This window comes from Pleuronectes platessa, chromosome 7 (assembly GCF_947347685.1).
Source record: "Pleuronectes platessa chromosome 7, fPlePla1.1, whole genome shotgun sequence".
NCBI classification, from domain to species: Eukaryota; Metazoa; Chordata; class Actinopteri; order Pleuronectiformes; family Pleuronectidae; genus Pleuronectes; species Pleuronectes platessa.
The window spans coordinates 14,812,337-14,832,099 of record NC_070632.1 but is presented as its reverse complement, the minus strand read 5'-3'; the positions used below and the strand labels follow the sequence as shown (position 1 = coordinate 14,832,099).

The following is a 19,763-nucleotide window of genomic DNA, read 5'->3' as shown; positions in this document are numbered from 1 at the left end:
CAAATGTAAAACTGTTGAGAATAACTTCCCCATTTTTCGCCCACAAAATATACATATTCAAACACTAGCATCAGTCTCTAAGAGAGATACAGTTACAGAATAACACTCTTTTCTTTTAAGCTTTGTGGCAAAGTTATTAAAGACAATCTTAACAATTTCTGAAAGTTCTAGATCCACCTACAGTTGTTTTTTTCACAGTGGTGTGCACTTGAGGGTTTCACAATAAGTAATACAAAAGCACAGTAAATATTGTAGTTTGGTGCAGTTGAATTGTATTTTCAGGTTTATTTGTCTGCTTTTATTGATATTAATGCGATGGGAATAAACAATAGGTGACTGCATTGCACGCAGGCACTATGATGAAATGTTACCAAGTACACGTGTGTTGTGTAACTGGACACAAAAAGCACATTACAAACACATGATGAGTAATTAATTAATTATAAAAACCCTTTTCTATACAAACTGTATATAGATTGTCATTTCATCTACCATCACTTGTTTCTTTGAGGAGACGCCCCCGCTCACATATGAGAAACTTCTTCCGGATCACGTTACTTGCAGCGGCTCAGCTGACTGGTCATCATGGTAAACACGTCCAGTTATCTTTTATTTAACACTAGTTTGCGTGTTTGTGAATAACAGTACTTATTTGGGAGTTAAGCTGTTTGGGTCGCACGATGTACAAGTGTCTTACTGAACTATTTAGCTCAATACTGTCAGTGTTGAGTCAGGAAGCGCTAGCAGGCTAAGCTAGCAGGCTAAGTGACTAGCACCCTGGGATGTAAATACTCCGCCTGCCTCGTTCTACCTGATGACTCTGTCACAGCTGATCGTGTGTTTATGTCTCGTCTGTTGTAGCGGTTCCGCTTCTGTGGAGATCTGGACTGTCCGGACTGGGTGCTGGCCGAGATCAGCACATTAGCGAAAATCGTGAGTAGTCCCACCGATTGTGCACCTAATCAATAAAACAATCATACACTGCACGTGTGTTTTGTTGTTTTAATAACACATGTTTTCCTCTGCCTTGTGATTTTACTTTGACAGTCTAGTGTCAAGATGAAACTCCTGTGTGCTCAGGTGCTGAAGGAGTTACTTGGGGAGGGAATTGATGTAAGAGTTAATTATGTACTATTCATTTTGCACATACTTTCACATTTCACCCACACTGATACATGATGTCTCCTTCTATTGTTTTAGTTTGACAAGGTCGCAAAGCTCACTGCAGATGCAAAGTTTGGTAAGTGTCTCTTCTCTTTGGGGTTTATATATTTACTACATCTACAAGCAGAACTTCTATAAAGGTGCTGATACTACAGTCTGCAGACTCATGACACTTCATCCAGTACTTAGCTCCATTCATACAAGTGTTACCTTTTCTTTACTTTGTTTTATTACTTTATGTATACACTGTTTGTATTACAGCGTCATTTTCTTTCTTTTTTATATTTTGTCTCAATACACATTTTCTACAAATGAAACGCTCGCATTCAAAATCTCACTTCAGCTGAACACTGAATTAAAATGTGAATTTCTAGAGTAACTTGTTTCAGTATTAAATGTTAAAGTACACATTATCCAGCTGTGAGTATTATGTAATATTTTTGCATTATAGCAGATGCCATAGTGTTTGAGCATTTTTTACTGTAGATTGTCAAGGAGAAGCTACTTTTTATACTTTAATGGATGAACAAAAATTAATATGTGTTTTGTATGTAAAGTTTAAATCAACAAGTACCTCAAAATGTTCTGAAGCACAGTACTTCACACACACAGCACTTCTTCGTTACATTTTTGCACTACTGGTAATGCCTTTAAATTATTTATATACAAGCATATAAAGCTATTATACTTCCATTAAATATTTTCTTACATAACATGCACTTCCTTTGCAGAGAGCGGAGACATCAAAGCCAGTGTGGCGGTGCTCACCTTCATTCTCTCCAGTGCAGCAAAGCATGATGTTGACAGTGAGTCGCTGTCCAGTGAGCTGCAGCAGCTCGGCCTTCCGAAAGGTTAGTCCACTGGAGCTCTCCTTGTTTGGCACAAAAAAGTGGTCACACATACACAAACCTCTTTCTCCAGGAGCAATGCACCAGGACTAATGACAAACGGGTGGTTACAGCAGAGCAAAGGTGGAAAACATCATCTGACCAGTCTTTCTTTTTAAAACTATTAATCATATTTCCGAGCAATGTTGGCACAAGATATAACTTATTTATCAAACTGCTGTAGCTGTCAGACAACCAAGGGCTCCTGAATCCATACATAAATGCAAAACTTTATAGATTTATACATTCTTTAAATAGAACTGTAGCTTGTCAGATGCAAACAATCTCACCATTTCCAGATACATTAGTCTTAAATCACAGCCTATTGTGTTATTGTCTGAGGTTATTTCACTGTATAATATACTATTGTGTAACTTATATGTGGCCCCACTGTATTCAGCGGGTACTTGAACAATGTCCATGAAGGCTGTCCTTGATGGATGTGTGGGTGGTGTGGTGCTTTGTGACTGTGGTGCATGAATAATACAATGAATTCCCTGTTGACTCTCTGCCGGCTTGTGATTCTATTTTCATTTCTCAGATATTGTGAATATATCTAAGTTGTTTGATGTTGCTGTATCTTTGTTGTGCAGCCTTAGTACTTTAATGTGATTATACCTATAAATCCTGACTATTAATTAAACACACTCTGCCTTTCAGAACACACAACGGGACTCTGCAAATCATACGAGGACAAGCACTCGGCGCTGCAAGACAAACTACGAGAGACGAGCCTGAGATGTAAGTGTTTCTGTACATTCAGCCCTTTTCAAAGAGGGAAGACGAAACTTGCTGATGCTTTGCACTGCCATTCGAGCGAGGCTGCTGACTGGAGCAGCCACTAAATCTGCTCTGTGCTGCATTTCAGTGGGACGTCTGGAAGCGGTTTCTTGGCGGGTAGACTACACTCTGAGCTCCAGTGAGCTGAGGGAGGTAAATGAACCAGTAATTCAGCTGAAACTCCAGGCACAGGGAGCCGAGTCCGGCTGCACTGACACGACCGTGGTCTCGGTTTCTGCTGACAAGTTCAGAGTGTTGCTCGCAGGTCAGCTCTCCATCTTGTCAAATCATAATTTACTCAATTGCTCTCCAAATAATTATATTCGGCAGGATTGTGTTGTGGTAAATCTTTTCTCATGTTTGTTTCCACAGAGCTCAAACAAGCCCAGGCTATGATGAATGAACTACAATGAAGTCTAAACTCAATATCTGAAGAGCTGGACATAATCGGTGCTGATAGACTGCCAGAAGTGCCATGCATACATCTTGTACAGCATAATTTGTTTTTGTATGAATGTAGCTTTGTCAAAGGTTAAAGCTAAGGTTGGTAATGCAGGAAAAGCTAGCAAGAGCAGGCTACACTTTGAAAAAAGGCGACAGATACATCCCACTCCATCCCATCAACACTATTGTCAAAGCTACGCACCCCAAAACACATGAACACTGCCTGACAACTGCTAGAAGCCAACTTGTGTGTGACTCGCTTGCTAACTTCTGGCTATAGTCACTGCTTCAGGGGTGCATGTCTCCCCGGCTGAAGACTCTGGTCATGCGCAGCGAGAGCACAGGCAGGGGGCTGGCAGACACGCAGGTCAGTTAAAGCCATTTTCAGACATGAACTCTGGAGAATGTCTGCACAACTGGCTCCGGACTTTCTCTGGGGTTTGCCCTTCACACATGAACAATGAAGCGGGAGATTCTCTGCACTGACACGTTCACATCAACACAGTAATCTGCAGAGCGTTCAGGTGAGAGAGGTTGCAGCAGTATTCATTCTGCTATGGAGATTGTGTTTCTGCTTCGATACTGGTGTGAGCTCTTATCACAAAAAGTTCTCATGACATCATCGTCGTTGCCTTCTAGGTGTGTGGCACCTATTTTTCATCCTGAGATATTTGTTTCCCTTTTTCTTTTTAGTTTCATTTTTGTTATTATCACGTCCACTCGCTCGCAGTAAATCCTGCAGAGGATCACCTACTGCATTCACTCACAGCCTCATTTGGACATCACCCTGTTTTACTGCTAGGGGGCTGGCTGGAGAAACTCCAAAGAAAGTCTTGAGCCTCTCACTTAGACATTTCCGTTCTTACTTAATTCTTCTGGAGAATAAGAGGAGATTCTCTGCAGTTCAGTGCATGTCTGACAGCGTGGCTATCGGGACTGGCTATGGCTACATTTGAGGGCTAACGGGATGTGAAGAGGATAAAGATAAAAAAGTGTTTCAGTAACAAAATACTAACCCTGCCTTTAAGTCGAAGTCTCATTCCTCTTTCAGAATGACTGATATTTAGCTGTATTTTATTACCAGGTGAAAAATAACTGCTGAGAATGTTTCTGAACTAAATGGACCATTTATAAAATATTGCTGAATAATTTGTATTTGATTCGTGTTGATGGTTTGTATGTTACCATGGTTTGACCAGAAATAAAATGTAAAACCCGGAAATATTTGTATTCTTGCTCCAGATGTGCAGCGCCTACATTTCCCATCATGCATCGAGCTGCTCTGTTTGCTTGTGCTGTGTCTCTGTGGAGCCTTTACTGATGTTAATGTTTTCATCAAGTTGCTGCAGATCACAAACATCCATCTGAACCATTTGTGCTGAGTTTAAATGCAAATAATGAGCACGAGAGTCCCGGAGATCTCGCGATATTTCGGTGGGTGAACCTCGGGCTGTGAAGTTACACAACGTGTTTGGTAACGAGCACGTAGTGAAAAAGCTGCGTTGAGTAACACACCTGCACATGTCCTGCAGCACAGTGCAGGGACAGGGTACTTTCTGCAGGTTCGGATCATCACATACTTTCGTTCTGCACATCTGAAATCCTCGGCGGGGTCTATTTCCTGGTGTGGGTAGGTTGTTCGAACCTATGACCTTTCAACTCAGGAAACAGCTTGCTTTTGAATTGTTTGTTATGATCACCGTTTCTCTGTTCCATGCAGTAGAAACATGAGCAATGCAGTAATAAGATTTTGATTTGCTCACGAAGTTAAATGATCGGGCAGTTGCACGCACGGTGTTGGTTTTAAATCTGTTGTGTAGTAACGTGAAGTCAGCTGTGTGCACTGAACGTGTCGTGTAGTATAACGATTAACGTGTTTTTTGTCTCCGCCTGGATGTGTTTTCATGTGTTAAGATAATTCATTCAGATTGTTAGTTGTTTCTTAAAAAGAAAATTATTCTGCAGGGAAATGTTGAAGTTTGCATTTATAATACGTTGTTGATATAAAAGAAGATCTAGACTGGCACTCAGTAGAGTACAAACCTCCCCCAAGGCCCAAAAGTCTCATTATGAAACCACATTAACTAGACTCTTATTTAGATCTCGAGCAAATCACAAACACACACTCATAAATATCGGTCCCCTGAATATGTCTGAGTTTTGTTTTTCATCAAGGTTCATTAATTATTGCCTGAGAAATCAAAGAGAATGTTGAAAAATGTCCTATCTCTGTATTTTAAAGACAGCAATTAAAAGGATCTGTCCCCTGAAGACCAACACTACAATTTCATAAGTTCTTCCTTGGGTCATACAACACCCCTCTACAAAATCACATAGAAATCGGTTACGTAACGTTTGCGTATTCCTGCTTAATAACTAATAAATAAACAAAAACTAAGGTCTTTGGCAGAGGTAATTAAATGCGGATAATTTCAATTTGTATCATGTAAAATGTCCATAGCTCGTTAAAAGATGTGGCTTTGGATGTGGTCGTTTGTGACTTGTTATTCACTGTTAGACTCTTTCCACAGCTTCATCTGTTCCTACAAAATGCCTGAGGGACCGGAGCTCCACCTCGCCAGCCTCTATGTGAACAAAATGTGTAATGGGGTGGTGTTTACTGGAGCGGTCCGAAAATCTGAAGTCAGCAAGAGCCCTGAGGTGCCCTTCACCTGTGAGGACTACCGCATCACAGCTACTTCCAGAGGGAAGGAAGTGAAGCTCACGCTGACGCCTGTAAAGAGCGAGGCGCCCGAACAGTCAGCACAAACAGACCAGGCCGACCTGCCCATGGACATTGTCTTTCGCTTTGGAATGTCGGGATATTTCCGCTTCACCACAGACGATGAGTTACCCAAACACTCCCACTTGCGTTTTTATTCCAAAGAGACGCCGTGCAGAGTGCTGAGCTTCGTGGATACACGCAGGTTTGGCAGCTGGCAGCCCAATGGGACTTGGCAGCCTGACAGAGGGCCATGCATCATGTTTGAGTACAAAAGCTTCAGGTTGGTCTTCCTGAGAGTGTCACATGTCACCCCGGTTCAATCAAAGTAGCACTGGGTCACTGACAAGTTCATTTTTCCTGCAGGGAGAATGTTGTGTCTCATCTGTCCGACCGGGCCTTCGATAGGCCCATCTGTGAAACCCTGCTCAATCAGAAGTACTTCAACGGCATCGGGAACTATCTGAGGGCTGAAATCCTATTCAGGTAATTGAACTACACAAATTGTCCCCTTATTGAGTCCTGTATTATTGATGCACAGATACAGCTACTGAATAAAAAATGGAGAAAGCAGAGTTTAAAACAAATTTCAAGCCAAATGAAAGAGATTGAAATAGTAGAATAAAAGGGATCAAGAGATTAATAGAAATATACAGGCAGCATCTGTACTTAAAAATAAATAAATCTGAAGCATTTTATTCTCAGTCCCAGATGCATCAGGGAGGGCAAGTTGATGAGCTGCACAGAACGATAGGAGTTGTATCTCCCTCACCAAATCTGAGCTGTCCTTGCAAAAAAAAAAAAAAGAGTATTATAACCTCAACAAGTTACAGTGGTCACATAACATTAGTCTTCATGTGGAGCTTCTCTATTGGACAATAGATCCAAACCTTGGCTCGTATCTCAAAAAATATGTTTTTCCTGATTATCTTTCTCCAAGAAGGTCGGTGTCCTCTCACAGAGATATCATGAAACGTCATCCAGTTGTAATCTGTCTGACTCCCTAACTCAAGCTCAGGTCCCACGCATACTGCCGCATGGGGGAGTATGTGGTGAATCTGAATTAAGGCTATGTACTTTCATTATTGGTCAGCGAGCCAGCAACAATTAAGACAAGAATAAACAAACTTAACAAATAGACCAAAACCATTAACAGTTCCATAACAAGTTAGTTTAAAACCCCAAATATTCTGTTAATCAAATTAGATAAACGGCCGCAGATCTTTTGATTTTGAGAAGTTGGAAGCTGGGTTCTGGGACATTTTTATTTTTGAAGACTCACAATTTATCATGCATCCAAATATCTGTTACGAAGTATATGTACAACAAATATTAAAAGTTTTAAGCGAATACGGTTCAGGTACCAGAGCAATTCAAGTTGAATCCGCATTTGGAGAAAAGAAAGTTTGATCAGTGCATTTCTTATCAGTATTATAGTTTATACTCGTTCAAAGGTAAACGAGTATATTTCTGAAGATCTACTCATGGGACTAGTTTGCAGCTGGATTACATGGCCAGATGTAGCTTGTGGTCACAAAGAGCAAAAACTACATAAATTCGGCAAACGCAACTAGAATTGCACTTAGTAGAGCACATACCCCCTCCAAGGTTAAACGGTCCCAATATGAAACCACATTGCAATTCACCAAATTATTCTGTGAGATTTGAATTGAAATATTGAACACTCTTATTTGGATCTGCCCCAAATTGGAATGGGTTTTTCCCTGACCCGACCACATCCTTCCACTACTGTTATCATGCCAATCAACGCACACAGTAACAATATTAACAGGATCTTATAAAGGAACCAAAAGTAAAAGATCACTGGCCTGCATAAACGTAAGAAAGAAAGCCTGGTGCCAACAGACCATTGTCATAAGACATTTACTTCCACAGGAGGAGTGTTGTTTTAGTGCTTGTTTATGTGATGGTTAAACACTCAGGGTCAAACTTTCTGAGATTACCTTACTGTTCCCTGTTTCTGCGAGGTTCTGTTTGTTTTGTTTTTGTTGAAAATGACCCCCACATGGCACCGGCTCTCAGGCTTTCAAGGCCTGTTTCCTCAGATTCGAAATGAATGGTTTCTTTCACGTCTCGGTTCCTTGCTTCCCGTGGGGAGGCATAATGATTCAGACACTGTAGACAAAAGAGTCTTGTTGTTTTACAATGGAAGGAGTCTTTAACTGAGTTTCTCTCTTTCATCGTAGGTTGAACATTCCGCCTTTCGTGCCGGCCAGGACTGTACTGGAAGGCCTTGAGTCAGAAGATTCATGCGAAAGTGGTGACTGTGTGAAAAAAGAGAACACAAAGGTGAAGGAGCCCACACAATCAGACCCTCAAACGTTATCACTGAACAAGTTTTATAAACACTGCCTCTGTTCACATTCCAGAAGAGCCCCGACGGAGCAAAAACACAGGTGGTGAAGGAGGAGGCGGCGGACCTGCTCAGACTGTGTCATACAGTCCCTCTGGAGGTGGTGAACCAAGGTGGGTTGTACTGTCAGCTCCACTGAAACTCCATAGCCCAAATCTACAAATCACAATTTGTAGATCTGTTTGTTTTAATCTCCAGTGGAAGGCTTTTCCCTCATGTAGATTTTTGATTCCTGTGACACCTCTGGTTTTTTGATTTAGGTGGGAAAGGCTATGATCCTGAGAAGGCGGACTACTCTGACTTTAAGGCATGGCTGCAGTGTTACTACGTGGATGGAATGAAATCTATCCGGGACCACAATGGCAGAACGATGTGGTTCAACGTGGGTTTAAGGAGAATTTTTATGTCGTAATCTCTGGAACAATATTTAAAGTATCACTGATAATAATTTGTACTTCATCTCCAGGGCGATCCAGGCCCCATGGCTCCTAAAGGTATGAATCACATTGAAACCACAGAACTGAGCACGTCAGATGAAATTCCTCTGAGAACAAAGCATCTGACTCATCTGACGTCATCTTTTCTGCTCATCGTAGATCCAAAGTCACCCAAGGTAAAGAGGAAAGTGAAGAAGGAAGACGACCATGATTACACACAGAAGAAAAAGGTATTATCAGACCTTTTTTATTTCTTTTCTTGGCATGTAACAAACTCTACAAACTCTCTTTAACAACCGTTGGTTTCACCAGGTGGCCAAGAGTCGCTCTGAAAGCACACCAAAGAAAAAAGTGGTCAAACAGGAAACTGCTGCCAAAACACCAAAGAAAGAAAAGGATGCACGTCCTCAGGAAGCCAGGATAAAGAATGAAAAAACACTGAGCGTAAAAGTGAAGCGTGAAACGACAGAGAATGCACGCAGCAGGAAGAGCAGTCCTGCAGGTGAGCTCTTTATATTCTCTCAGATTGAAGTTCTTTTCCTACTGTGGGAATTTTGAATGTTAATAAAATAGTCCTTCTTGTTGCAGGCGTGCTGAGGCGGAGCTGCAGATCTACCAGACAAAACAGCAAATAAAATGAATGGACGCAGCCTTTTAAGTTTGTTTTTAAACATTTTTAATAAAACCATGTTTTTATAAAAGTTCTGCACATGTTTGTTTTGAACTAGAGCGAATCCATTCATTTTGGCATTTCAGCAAACAATGTGTGCCTCAAACAGATGCGCTGCATTCAGCCACTGGGTCTACCTTCAGGAAACCTCTTTATAAGAACAACGGTCATTCAATTGTTGATTTGACTGATTTTATTTTCTAAATCAAACGTTCATTTCACTTGGATGGCGCTCATGGAGATCAATAAATGATTCCCCAGGAAAACATCAAAAAACACACAGTAACAATTTGTTGATCTGCATCAAAATTGAATGGGCTCCTCCCTGATTTATTTTGCATCTTTTCACAAAGTTTTGTGGAAATCAGTCCAGCAGGTTTTTGTTTAATCTTGTTAACAAAAAGAAGAAAAAATAACCTCAGTATTCCAAACGGGAACAACCCCCCCGAGGATGAATAATCACAGGATGAGGAGAAGTGAAACAATTTGAAAGGGGCTGAAGTTCAGAGCGATCCCTCCCGACTTAATGGGCGCTGGCTGGTTGGGGTCCTGTCTCTCCATGAGGTCACAGCTGAAGGGAAGAAGAAAAGGGTTTTGCTCTCGGCGGACCACATAAAAAGATTCCAGACAGCATGTATCACTAGAAACAACCACACTCACTGCCAGGCTTCCCTCACTGGAAGGGCGGTGCGGAGCGTTGCCGTCACGCTGCTCCCATGTGACTCAAAGAGTCGGACTACCAATGCCCCCTTCCGGTCCTCGGCCTGTTAAAGTAAATTGAGTAAATAACATGAAGCAGGCTTAGTGGATTAAGTCACACTGGATCGAGCTCGGCGTTAATTGGATACCTGCTTAACGGTTTCCAGGATGACCGCTTCGGCGCTGACAGAAAAGGCGCTCCACGGTGCAGAGTCGGGGGTGCACTGGATTAACCTCAACGGGAAGTTGAGGTTGTACGCACACTGGATTACAGAGGCATCTTGGAAGGATCCTGTCGAACACGTGTAACAAATGTGTTAAAACGATTAGACTCCGTTTTAAATGTTATCAAATGTGAATTCTTTTTTAAAGACCAGTAAGACCTGTGTGTGGCATGATTGCATATGTGAAGTGATGAGTCCCCATGTCAGCGTTGGCGTCTGGGGCCTTCGGGGCTCTCAGTCTAAAGACACATACATTCACTGTTAGATGCACTGGTTACAAAACAAACCTGGTATAAGTGAACTTTACTGTTGGATGAATGTTATAGAAACGTTGTGTAGGAACTCACAGGGACAGAGTCATTGTGTTCTTATGGACTGAGTAACCGTATTTGCAGTCGTTCAGCAGCGCAACCCCGAAGTTGTGCTCTGACAAGTCGGCCCACTTATGACCCCAAACCTGGGAAAGAAACCGTGATGAGAATCAGTAAAGAGCAAAGCACTATGGGTAATTTTCCCCCTATCTTTATTCAAGAGCAGGACCTATTGATTTCATGTTCTGATTTTTTTATGCTTTCTCTCAAAACCCTGCAGTCTCACAAAGCCCCTGCCTGTGCTCAAACTGTGCACTTGCAGTCAGCTCTTATCACGCTGCTTCTGTTTGGAGTGAAACATCTGCTCCCAGATTTCTCTTCTGCTTTGGAATTTTTTGTTCAACAAGTTTGTCACACCCACAATGATGTTTGCTATCATTTTGGTTGTGTTAGTTTGGCTCTTGATGGGCAGCAGGTGTAATAACAAAGCCGTGGAGGGGGGGGAGTGCATGGACCCGGTTTAAGTTACCACCCGTACGGGACTCTAAAAAAAGTAAAGCTAAAGCGCCCGCAACACAGGCGGGGTTATGAGTGAAAGCTTTACAAATGGTTTAAGTGAAATCAGTAAGTCCTATTCTCCAACTGAAAGGCCAAACGCTAGAGTGAAGATAGGAATAACACAAAATACTGGCATTACTTTCATCCTAGCAGCATCACTGACATCTGATACCTGCAGGGATCACTGTGTATTAAAATAACACGTTTATTAACACCACAGTGCTGTACCTCAAATCTGGCCCAGTCCCATGAGGTGTTTCTGTGTGTGGGTCTCTGCAGGTGGCCAAACTGGATCTCATACGTGGCGTTGGGGCTGTGCACTCGCACTGGGAATTCCACCTTGAGGAACTTGTGTGACTCTGCCCACTTCACCTGAAAGTGCAACGTTGTTTTTGTTCTTTTACATGTTGCAGAATTCGTCTGTATATTTCTACACATATGGTTAATGCTGTAAAACCTCTGTGCTGAATTTGATGTAAGGACACATGGCGTCCATGATGATCGTCTGCGTGATGGTGCTTTTGTCACTGATCCTGAGGGTGAAGCTGACGCTGCCTCGCAGTCCACCTGAGGACGTGACCTGGACGGGCTGCACCACCTCCAACACCGGCTTCCTATAAAGTCACAGTTGTCATATCTATAACAACTGCAAATACACTGATGGGTCTTAATAAGGTGGCGTCAGACAGACGAGAGGGACACCTTGTCTGAAGATGGTAGTCCATCACATCCCAAGCATCCCAGTAGAGGGGGACGTCATCGAACATGACAAACTGGTTCCCATGACAGCTGTCAGAGATGGCTTCTCTGAAACCAACAGAGTGAGACAGATGTTAATAGATTCATGTAATGCTGTAGATACAGATGTTTCATGGGGTTTCACAGAACCTGTTTTCATTGATCAGATACAGCGACGCCAGAGTGCCGTCTGTGTTCACGACCGTCTGTAAGATCCCGTTCTCCATGACGACAGCTCCGTTGGCCTGTGACGTCACACAGCAGCTCAGTTATTTTAGTGACATCACAACACAGCAACGCTTATGACATGCTCTATGTGCTTCACACACCTGAACAGTGACAGAGACTGGAGTCACAGGCTCCATGTTTGTGACGGGAGCTGAACCCACACTGGGAACTGTCACCAGGGCTGCAGCGACAGGGATACAGCATCAGATATGAAGCTGCAGACACAACACAAAAAGGCACCAACACACTGTGAACACTATAGAAAAATCAAACATACCCAGATCAGGTTCACCGGTGCCTTCCTGAGTCTGGATGACTTCCTGACGCTCCCACGACAGAGAGTTGAACACACCGGCACCGCTTCCTTTGGACGCCAGGGCTCCACATGCATCACGCAGCAGTGAAGTACAACCGCTGCGGATGTCTAACACAATGTGATGTACTGTTAAATTTGGAAAACTACATATGTATATGCATACATATAGGGCTTTCCACAAGGATATAGAGAAAATGTTAAATAAGGTTTATTTACTGTATATATCTCTTTTCCATTCATTTTATCTCCTCATTCATACAGCTATTCTATACGCAGTGCTTGTTCTCTACACACCATTCATACACACACAGGGTTATTTTGGGGTATCTATATCAGTATCTTGCCCAAGGACACGTAACATGTAACTGCATTATGTACTATGTGGTTCTGATAGTAATGGACAGAAACTGTACCTTCATAATACCTGAGTGCATCCTCCACAACCATCTCTATACAGCTGCCGGGGATCACGTCGTGGAACTGGTTTAGAAGAAGCAGCCTGGAAGAAAACAGATCGATGGAGCTACTTTAAGTACAGCAACAACAGAGGCAACAGATGTGTGTATTTATCCCCATCATGAAACTTTAATGGGTCTGCACCTCCACAGCTTCCGCAGCTTTTCCACCGGATACTTAAATGTGGGCTCCCGACACAGAGCCAGGCAGCTGGCTACCTCCACATCGTGGAGGAGGGTCTCACACTGACGGTTCCCTCGTTTAATCTGGATGAAAAAACACAAAAAGTGGTATTTGGTGTTGTTACAATGCATAACTCCAGCATTTGTATCTCTTCATTCAGGTTTACACTTCATCTCTATTTCCTGTGTGACGTTGCAAGAATTGTTGTTTTCATTACTATTTTGTGGTGTTTGGTAAATATCCTATAAAATATATTTAAATCCAGCATATTAGATGCCAACATAATTCATTTTCATCTCAATAACATGTATTTATACATGCTAAATATATTTTACAGCATTATTATGCACTACTGTTGTTATTTTGTCTGTTTTCCTTCTTGGGGCAGCTGTGGCTCTTGGGCTACAACGGGTCATCCACTAACCAGAAGGCCGGCAGTATGATACCCGGGTCCTCCACTCTGCGTACAAAAAATGTCCTTGGGCCAGACACTGAACCCCAAGTTGCCCCTGACGACTGTGAGCAATGTGTGACAGAGAACGTGCTGCACAAAGATGCACTGTATGAATATGTAAATGGTAAAACTGTACTGTGAAGCGCATTGAGTGGTCATCAAGACCAGAAAAGCTGCTCTATAAATACAGTCCATTTACCATTCTGACATTTTTCCTGTTTCTCAGAGAGAGATCCTTTTAGTTTTGTTCTGCAAGTATGATTTTTTATTTTGAAATAAGAACTGTGAACAGATGTGAAATCTACCTGCGCCTCTGTGGTGTAGGTGCCGTTGTGCAGCTCCAGGAAGAGCTCACCGCTCCAGGTACACAGCAGATCTGAGTCAGCGCGAAGCTCAGAGAAAAGCTTGTCGGGAGAAGACGTCTGGACTCTGGGAACCACACAAGAGTTAGAAGTGAGCAATGTCCTCCCCGACCGCACCTTTGTTGTTCATTGTGACTAAATCATGACATTGTAAGGCCCCACCATGGTGACATCAGTAGACATCACTCATATCCTTTTACATTCAAACAGGTTTCGAGTGGTCTGCCGCCTGCTGATGACACACCCCTTTGAAATCCCACAGCCCAGAGAAACAAAAGTAAAACCCTTGAACCATATATAGTGTTTCAGGCTCAGATTCGGCTCGGTCATAGTTGCTGACGAATGTAGAATGAATGGCCCTGTTTAGACCTGGGATAAACATCCTGGCAATATAATGTGTCCTGAATGCGTCTCCTGTGTCAAGCTGCGATCAAATCTCACTTCCCGGCTGTAAATTCAAATAATCAAGAATGTTATTTCTGTTCCTGAACACCAAATTATGTTACTTTTTCCCTGGAGTTTACAGATGGGTGTGGTGATAATGTTTGTGTGAGTCTGTGGGTTGTCGGCATGAGCGAGCGAGAGGTGTGGTCCGAGGCATAGAGAGGTGGAATGAATCTCGTGCAGCTCTGAAGAAAGATTTTTACCAAAGTACCAAACACTATGTGGTGAATGGGGATCAACGTTGATATCGTGTCGTAAACAAATCAGCGTGTGGACACAAACAAGTGTGAGAATATGGATCGGTTCCGTAGAATGTCAGAGGATGTAAATTGAGTGGGTGGTCTTTCATATGTGGCCCAGGATGGATTGTGCTCATACAGTAAAAGAAAGTGTCCATCTCAGACCACCTCCCAAAGAGATTCAGGACACACCTGTACCCTGTCTCTCCTGCCAGATGTCAATACAAGGTGTGAACTCTGTCTATGTGAGAGGCGGAACTGACTTTGGAAGCCCGTCTGTGTCCCGGACCCGGTTCAGTCGGTCCAGCATCAGCTGCGTGGGTCCGCCCCCGCCGTCACCGAAACCAAACAGCACCGCACTGTGGTTGGCTCTGCCTTTGTCTTTGTTATTCTTCATTGTTTTCACAAGCTGTGGGAGGATAATAAAAACAGGATTAGCTGGGAATGCAAATATTGTCTTCGCAGACTCCTCCTTCACCCTGTTATGTGTTTCAAGAAACCAGACTCACTTCTTCGATCTTGCCCTTCATTTCGTAAGAATTTCCTGGTGGGAAGTGTGCTAAAACCTTGGACCCATCCAGACCCTCCCAGAAAAATGTGTTGTGCTGTGGGAAATCACATCAAAAGGGAAAGTAAGAACTTTTTATCCTTTCAATTTAAGCGTGTGGTGCCGACAGTACTTACAGGAAAAGTGTTGACCAGGTTCCAGCTCAGCTTCTGTGTCAAAAAGTTGGAAATGCCAAATCCCTGCATAATTTGAGGAAGCTGGGCGGAGTAGCCAAATGTGTCCGGTAGCCAGAACTGAAGAGTAAAGAGAACAGAGTCTTATGTTTAGGTCAGGAATGAAAACAAAGGTAAACTCAGGATGTTTAATGAATCCTCCACACCTCTTTACAGTGGATCCCAAACTCCTGGTTGAAAAAGCGCTGGCCCTCCAGGAACTGTCTGACCATGGACTCACCTGATGGCAGATTTCCATCCTGATGAGCAGACGGTAATAAAAATGGGTTGAATGACAGCAGGCTGCAGAATACAACCACATTATACTACATGTGGGATTTATGTTTCTGAGCAAGTTTTACCATCTCCACCCAAGTTCCTCCGACTGGAATAAACTGGCCTTTCTTCACAAAATGCTGGATCTGGGAGAAGAGTCCTGGGTACCAGCTCTTCACCCACTGGAACTGCTGAGCCTGCACAAAAAGTAAAGAAAAAAAAAAATGAAAATGAGTGCTGAATTTTATAGAACATTTTACATCTCATATAAAGCTACAATCGTGTGGAAGTACCTGAGAGCAAGTGAACACAAAGTCCGGGTTCTTCTCCATCAAACGGATCACAGTCACCCAGCTTCTGCCACATTTACGGATGGTCTCTTCATAGGGCCACAGCCAGGCTACGGATTAAAGTCATAAAGATGAGAGTTCATTCTATGCTGTTTCTTTAATAATACATGGTTTTCTTTCTTTATCATTTTACATAACAGCGCACACGCCTAACATTATACATGTTGTATGTCTAGATAACAGCATATAATCTGCAAAATTAAGATTTAAATCAGTAAATACCTTCAAGTATTTGAGAATAAATATCAAGAATACAAATCTGACTGATCTGTTAGTGACCCAGAGCTACAGGCAAAGTTGATTCACAGGATACCGACCACAACAGTCCCCTAATGAAACCTCATTTAAATTCACTATATCTGTTTTTTTATTTCTATTATTTCTATTTTAAATTATGCTCATAACAATCAGTCCTAAAAACAAGGCTCCATGAATTATTCTCAGAGAAATCCACAGAAATGTTGAAAATGCTCTATCTCATTTCTCTTAAATTCCTGGAATCTCTGATTGGGATCCACACCCCAAATGTTACGGGTTCTTTCAGGACCCAGGCACACATCCTTCCACCAAGTTCCGTGGTGATGTGTCCAGTAGTTTCGTGGACTCCTGCCAACTAACAGACAGACAAACCAACAAGCGGAGGTCAAAAGTGGAGACCTGAGTCTATGTGGCAGTGACCCATCGCATGGACGATGTGCTGGCTTTCTCCGTTCCGCTGGCTGAAGAACTTGTGAGCCAGACTGTGTGTTCTGGGGAAAGTGCTGGGATCAGAGGGGACACACAGGTTGACCATCTCATTCACAGTGAACAGAGCCTGGTAGCCTCGCTGCTCGCCCTCCCCTAGTTCCTGCAGAGGAAGGGTCAAGAATTCACAGGAAGTTATGTTTGGCTGAATTGAATTCCATTCTCCTCGCATGTCATGCACTGTTTTGAGTCGTGCAGTACCTTCACAATGTCAATAAGCATCTCAAAGTCAGTCAGCAGCTCCCTGACGTCACGGTTAAATATCACCAGCTCAGCTCTCTGCACAGAAAACTTCCTGTTCGGGTCTGGAGCTGCAATCATGGAGCCCTTACCAGCTCCGAAAAGCCCGTTACAGGCCATCTCTACATAAAGGGTCACGCTAGGGAAAAGGAAAACTTTCAGGTTAGGAGTCCAAACATTCAATAAGACCCGTTGGTTACAGAAGCAGCATTGAACTCATCTTTTACTTCACTGACCTGTGCGGTTCTTCATCTTTCAGACAAGCAGAGAGGATGTAACTCGTCTTTTCACCCTCTTTGGTCAAGCCCTGCAAGTTCATACAGCACGTTACACATCGTCATTTCATCGACACATCGGTGTAACATAGACTACTTTGATCTAATCTCATGTAAATTTAGCTGCTACTACATCACCTGCACTGGCTGCCCATCTCTCCACACCATCGCTTCCCCATCACTTTCCCACAGGAGGTGAACCTCTCTCCCTCTCCATGACTCAGGGATGTTCAGGGTCAACTTGAACCAGCAGGTCCACCACCTAGAACAAGCAACAAACTTGGATTAGCGCCAAAATCTGAGGGATTAAAAGATGTGAGGGTGATAAAGTATGTTGCGCTATCTCTCACGTCGGTCCAAAGGTGTCGCCCACTCGATAAGGTGCAAAGTTCTGCTGGGAGGCTTCTGTGAATTTGATCCGTTTAGCAGACAGGGAGGAGGCGAGGGATTCCAGTGGACAAGAGTCTCCATAGAGTCTGCAGGAAATAAACAGAATCACAAAGCAATTTACAGACCGAATTCATGCAGGGGGGGAACCGGGGGGGCACTGGCCCCGGCTGAAATCCGAATGCCCCCTAAAGTGCCCCTGTCCTTTCAGTAGTCTTCAAAATAAACTAACCTATAAACAACACTAAACAATAACAACAATAAACACGACAATTTGTGACAATCTTTTATTTTCTAACCTTCTTTGGAGAACACAATGTGCTTGAGCTGTAGCTATGGAGCTCACAGTGAACAGGGAATGACTTCACTGTGCACCTCACTATGTCAGGAGCTGTGCATGGGTGCTTAACATATAATTGGACCCTCAATGTAAAAGTGGCCCCTTTATGGCCCCAGATTTAGAAAAAAATCCTAGATCCGCCCCTGAATTCATGAATGAATGATCTCAATACCACTAAATAGGCCACAGAGGATCTCTAACGTCTTCAAATCTCACCAATGTATCGATTCATGTTGTTTTGAATCGAACTAGTCTTGCAGCTGAGCAACTAACAAAATGATGTACTATTTTGTCTCTTTCAACTTATTCATACATTTCCATGCAGATGCATCCTTTTTATTTCTTCTATCTGCTCTTTTCAATCTTTAAATTAGCTTGATTTATTATTTTTGTAAACTGTTCTTTCTGGTTTCCTTTGCTGTTTGAATCCACCTGTGTGTGTGAAACCTCGCCTTGCTACTTGACCAACTCTGACATCCTGTGTTCACACTGCAGGGAAATATTAAAGCCAGGAATGAAGCAGTAAGAATAAGGAGGTCAGTGTTGATTTGCTCTGATGTTTCCTTTTCTCGCATGATGGTGTCCAGTCGGTGCTGATCTGCACAGACACGAGCTGCGAGACGTGCAGCTGGGATGTTCCTGATATGCACGAGTTTGACTTTAAGCAACTCTCTGCAGAAGCGTGCACCGGTGGAGACAGACACACGTCTGTGGTTGCGTCTTACCGTCCTCTCAGATTACAGTCGGTGAAATAAATGTCCGAGACGAACTTCTCTGCTCTCTCCAGGAGGGTGCGCCTGTTCTTCAGCACGGGCTGGTGATACATCTCCGAACCGACACACTCACACACCTGCGGGTTTAAACTACAAGCGGGATCCCGCAGCCTGCTGACTGACACCTCACCTCTCCTGACCGGAAGTGAGGAAGTGAAACGCTCACTGCACTAAAAGCAACCAGGCGCTAGATGGCAGCACTGTTCAACATCTGACTGCAACGTTCATTCATTCACAGCCAGACCAGGTGAGAGCGCCCCTAGTGGAGATATATCGGCTTTAAATAAGATGATAAAATCCTTTATTACTCTCATAAAGGGGAAGTTTGCAGTATTAGAGCAACAAGACTCAGAAGAGGCAGTACGTTATAAGCAACATTCAATGCTCAAGTGTAAAAAAAAGTATAGAAAAATATGAATGGGGTTAAACTAATATATTCAGTGTAAAGACAGGAAAGATATGTTCAGTGTGATAATATGTACAGTGAATGGATTGCACATGAATCTTCGATATTGCACAGACAGTTAAGAGTTAAACAGTTAAACAGAAAGAATTGATGAAACATACAGATATTGGTTGGATTATCTTTTTTTTATACATTGTTTGTCAGTGTTGTGCATGAACGAACGCAAAAGAACGCGTTCAATGAACACGTTCACTTTTATGAGAACGATGAACTGAACGCAACTCAATGACCAATAACGAATTTGAACGTTGAACACGTTCATATTGTAGCGTCCTCGCGTATAGACGACAGGAAACTTCTCTCTTTATGTGTAACTTTATTAAAGTCCAGCGAACACGACACGCTTATTGTTCGTAACTCTGACACTCCTCTCATCCACCACTGTATTCTTCACTCCCCTTCCTCATTCACCCTTGATACGCCAACTCATCAGCCAATGAGAGCCTGGCATCCCACAAAACCCTACAGCCATTGGCCTAGAACTTTCACGTGCCCCACCCCT

The 19,763-nt window shown here is 42.9% G+C and overlaps 3 protein-coding genes across 4 annotated transcripts; 2 read left to right on the top strand and 1 right to left on the bottom strand.

Moving 5' to 3' along the window:
- The first annotated feature begins 507 nt into the window (after window positions 1-507).
- Window positions 508-4,497, top strand: commd4 (COMM domain containing 4). Its single transcript, XM_053426620.1, has 8 exons — window positions 508-588; window positions 862-933; window positions 1,048-1,113; window positions 1,201-1,240; window positions 1,896-2,015; window positions 2,712-2,792; window positions 2,920-3,096; window positions 3,204-4,497. Exons 1-8 carry the CDS (start codon window positions 586-588, stop codon window positions 3,242-3,244), a joined length of 600 nt encoding a protein of 199 aa, XP_053282595.1. The 5' UTR covers window positions 508-585; the 3' UTR covers window positions 3,245-4,497.
- Window positions 4,498-4,684: 187 nt separating this feature from the next.
- Window positions 4,685-9,509, top strand: neil1 (nei-like DNA glycosylase 1). The gene is made up of 10 exons (XM_053426619.1): window positions 4,685-4,905; window positions 5,807-6,280; window positions 6,364-6,483; window positions 8,205-8,307; window positions 8,388-8,484; window positions 8,632-8,753; window positions 8,838-8,865; window positions 8,968-9,038; window positions 9,121-9,310; window positions 9,397-9,509. Exons 2-10 carry the CDS (start codon window positions 5,826-5,828, stop codon window positions 9,441-9,443), a joined length of 1,233 nt encoding a protein of 410 aa, XP_053282594.1. The 5' UTR covers window positions 4,685-4,905; window positions 5,807-5,825; the 3' UTR covers window positions 9,444-9,509.
- man2c1 (mannosidase, alpha, class 2C, member 1) lies at window positions 9,035-18,948 on the bottom strand. Of its 2 annotated transcripts, XM_053426617.1 has the most exons (26): window positions 18,748-18,948; window positions 17,646-17,771; window positions 17,434-17,557; window positions 17,257-17,327; window positions 16,982-17,159; window positions 16,694-16,883; window positions 15,980-16,086; window positions 15,773-15,883; window positions 15,578-15,670; window positions 15,375-15,491; window positions 15,200-15,295; window positions 14,954-15,099; window positions 13,951-14,074; window positions 13,153-13,274; window positions 12,966-13,051; window positions 12,514-12,660; window positions 12,338-12,417; window positions 12,159-12,253; window positions 11,973-12,077; window positions 11,728-11,884; window positions 11,499-11,642; window positions 10,749-10,858; window positions 10,561-10,640; window positions 10,327-10,469; window positions 10,139-10,242; window positions 9,035-10,049 (listed from the first exon to the last, which is right to left on the bottom strand). In XM_053426617.1, exons 1-26 carry the CDS (start codon window positions 18,846-18,848, stop codon window positions 9,938-9,940), a joined length of 3,069 nt encoding a protein of 1,022 aa, XP_053282592.1. In that variant the 5' UTR covers window positions 18,849-18,948; the 3' UTR covers window positions 9,035-9,937. The 2 variants fall into 2 exon arrangements, with proteins under 2 accessions (XP_053282592.1, XP_053282593.1); XM_053426618.1 differs by lacking the exons at window positions 17,434-17,557; window positions 17,646-17,771; window positions 18,748-18,948 and having other exon boundaries at window positions 16,982-17,059; window positions 17,257-17,332.
- Between the last annotated feature and the right edge of the window lie 815 nt (window positions 18,949-19,763).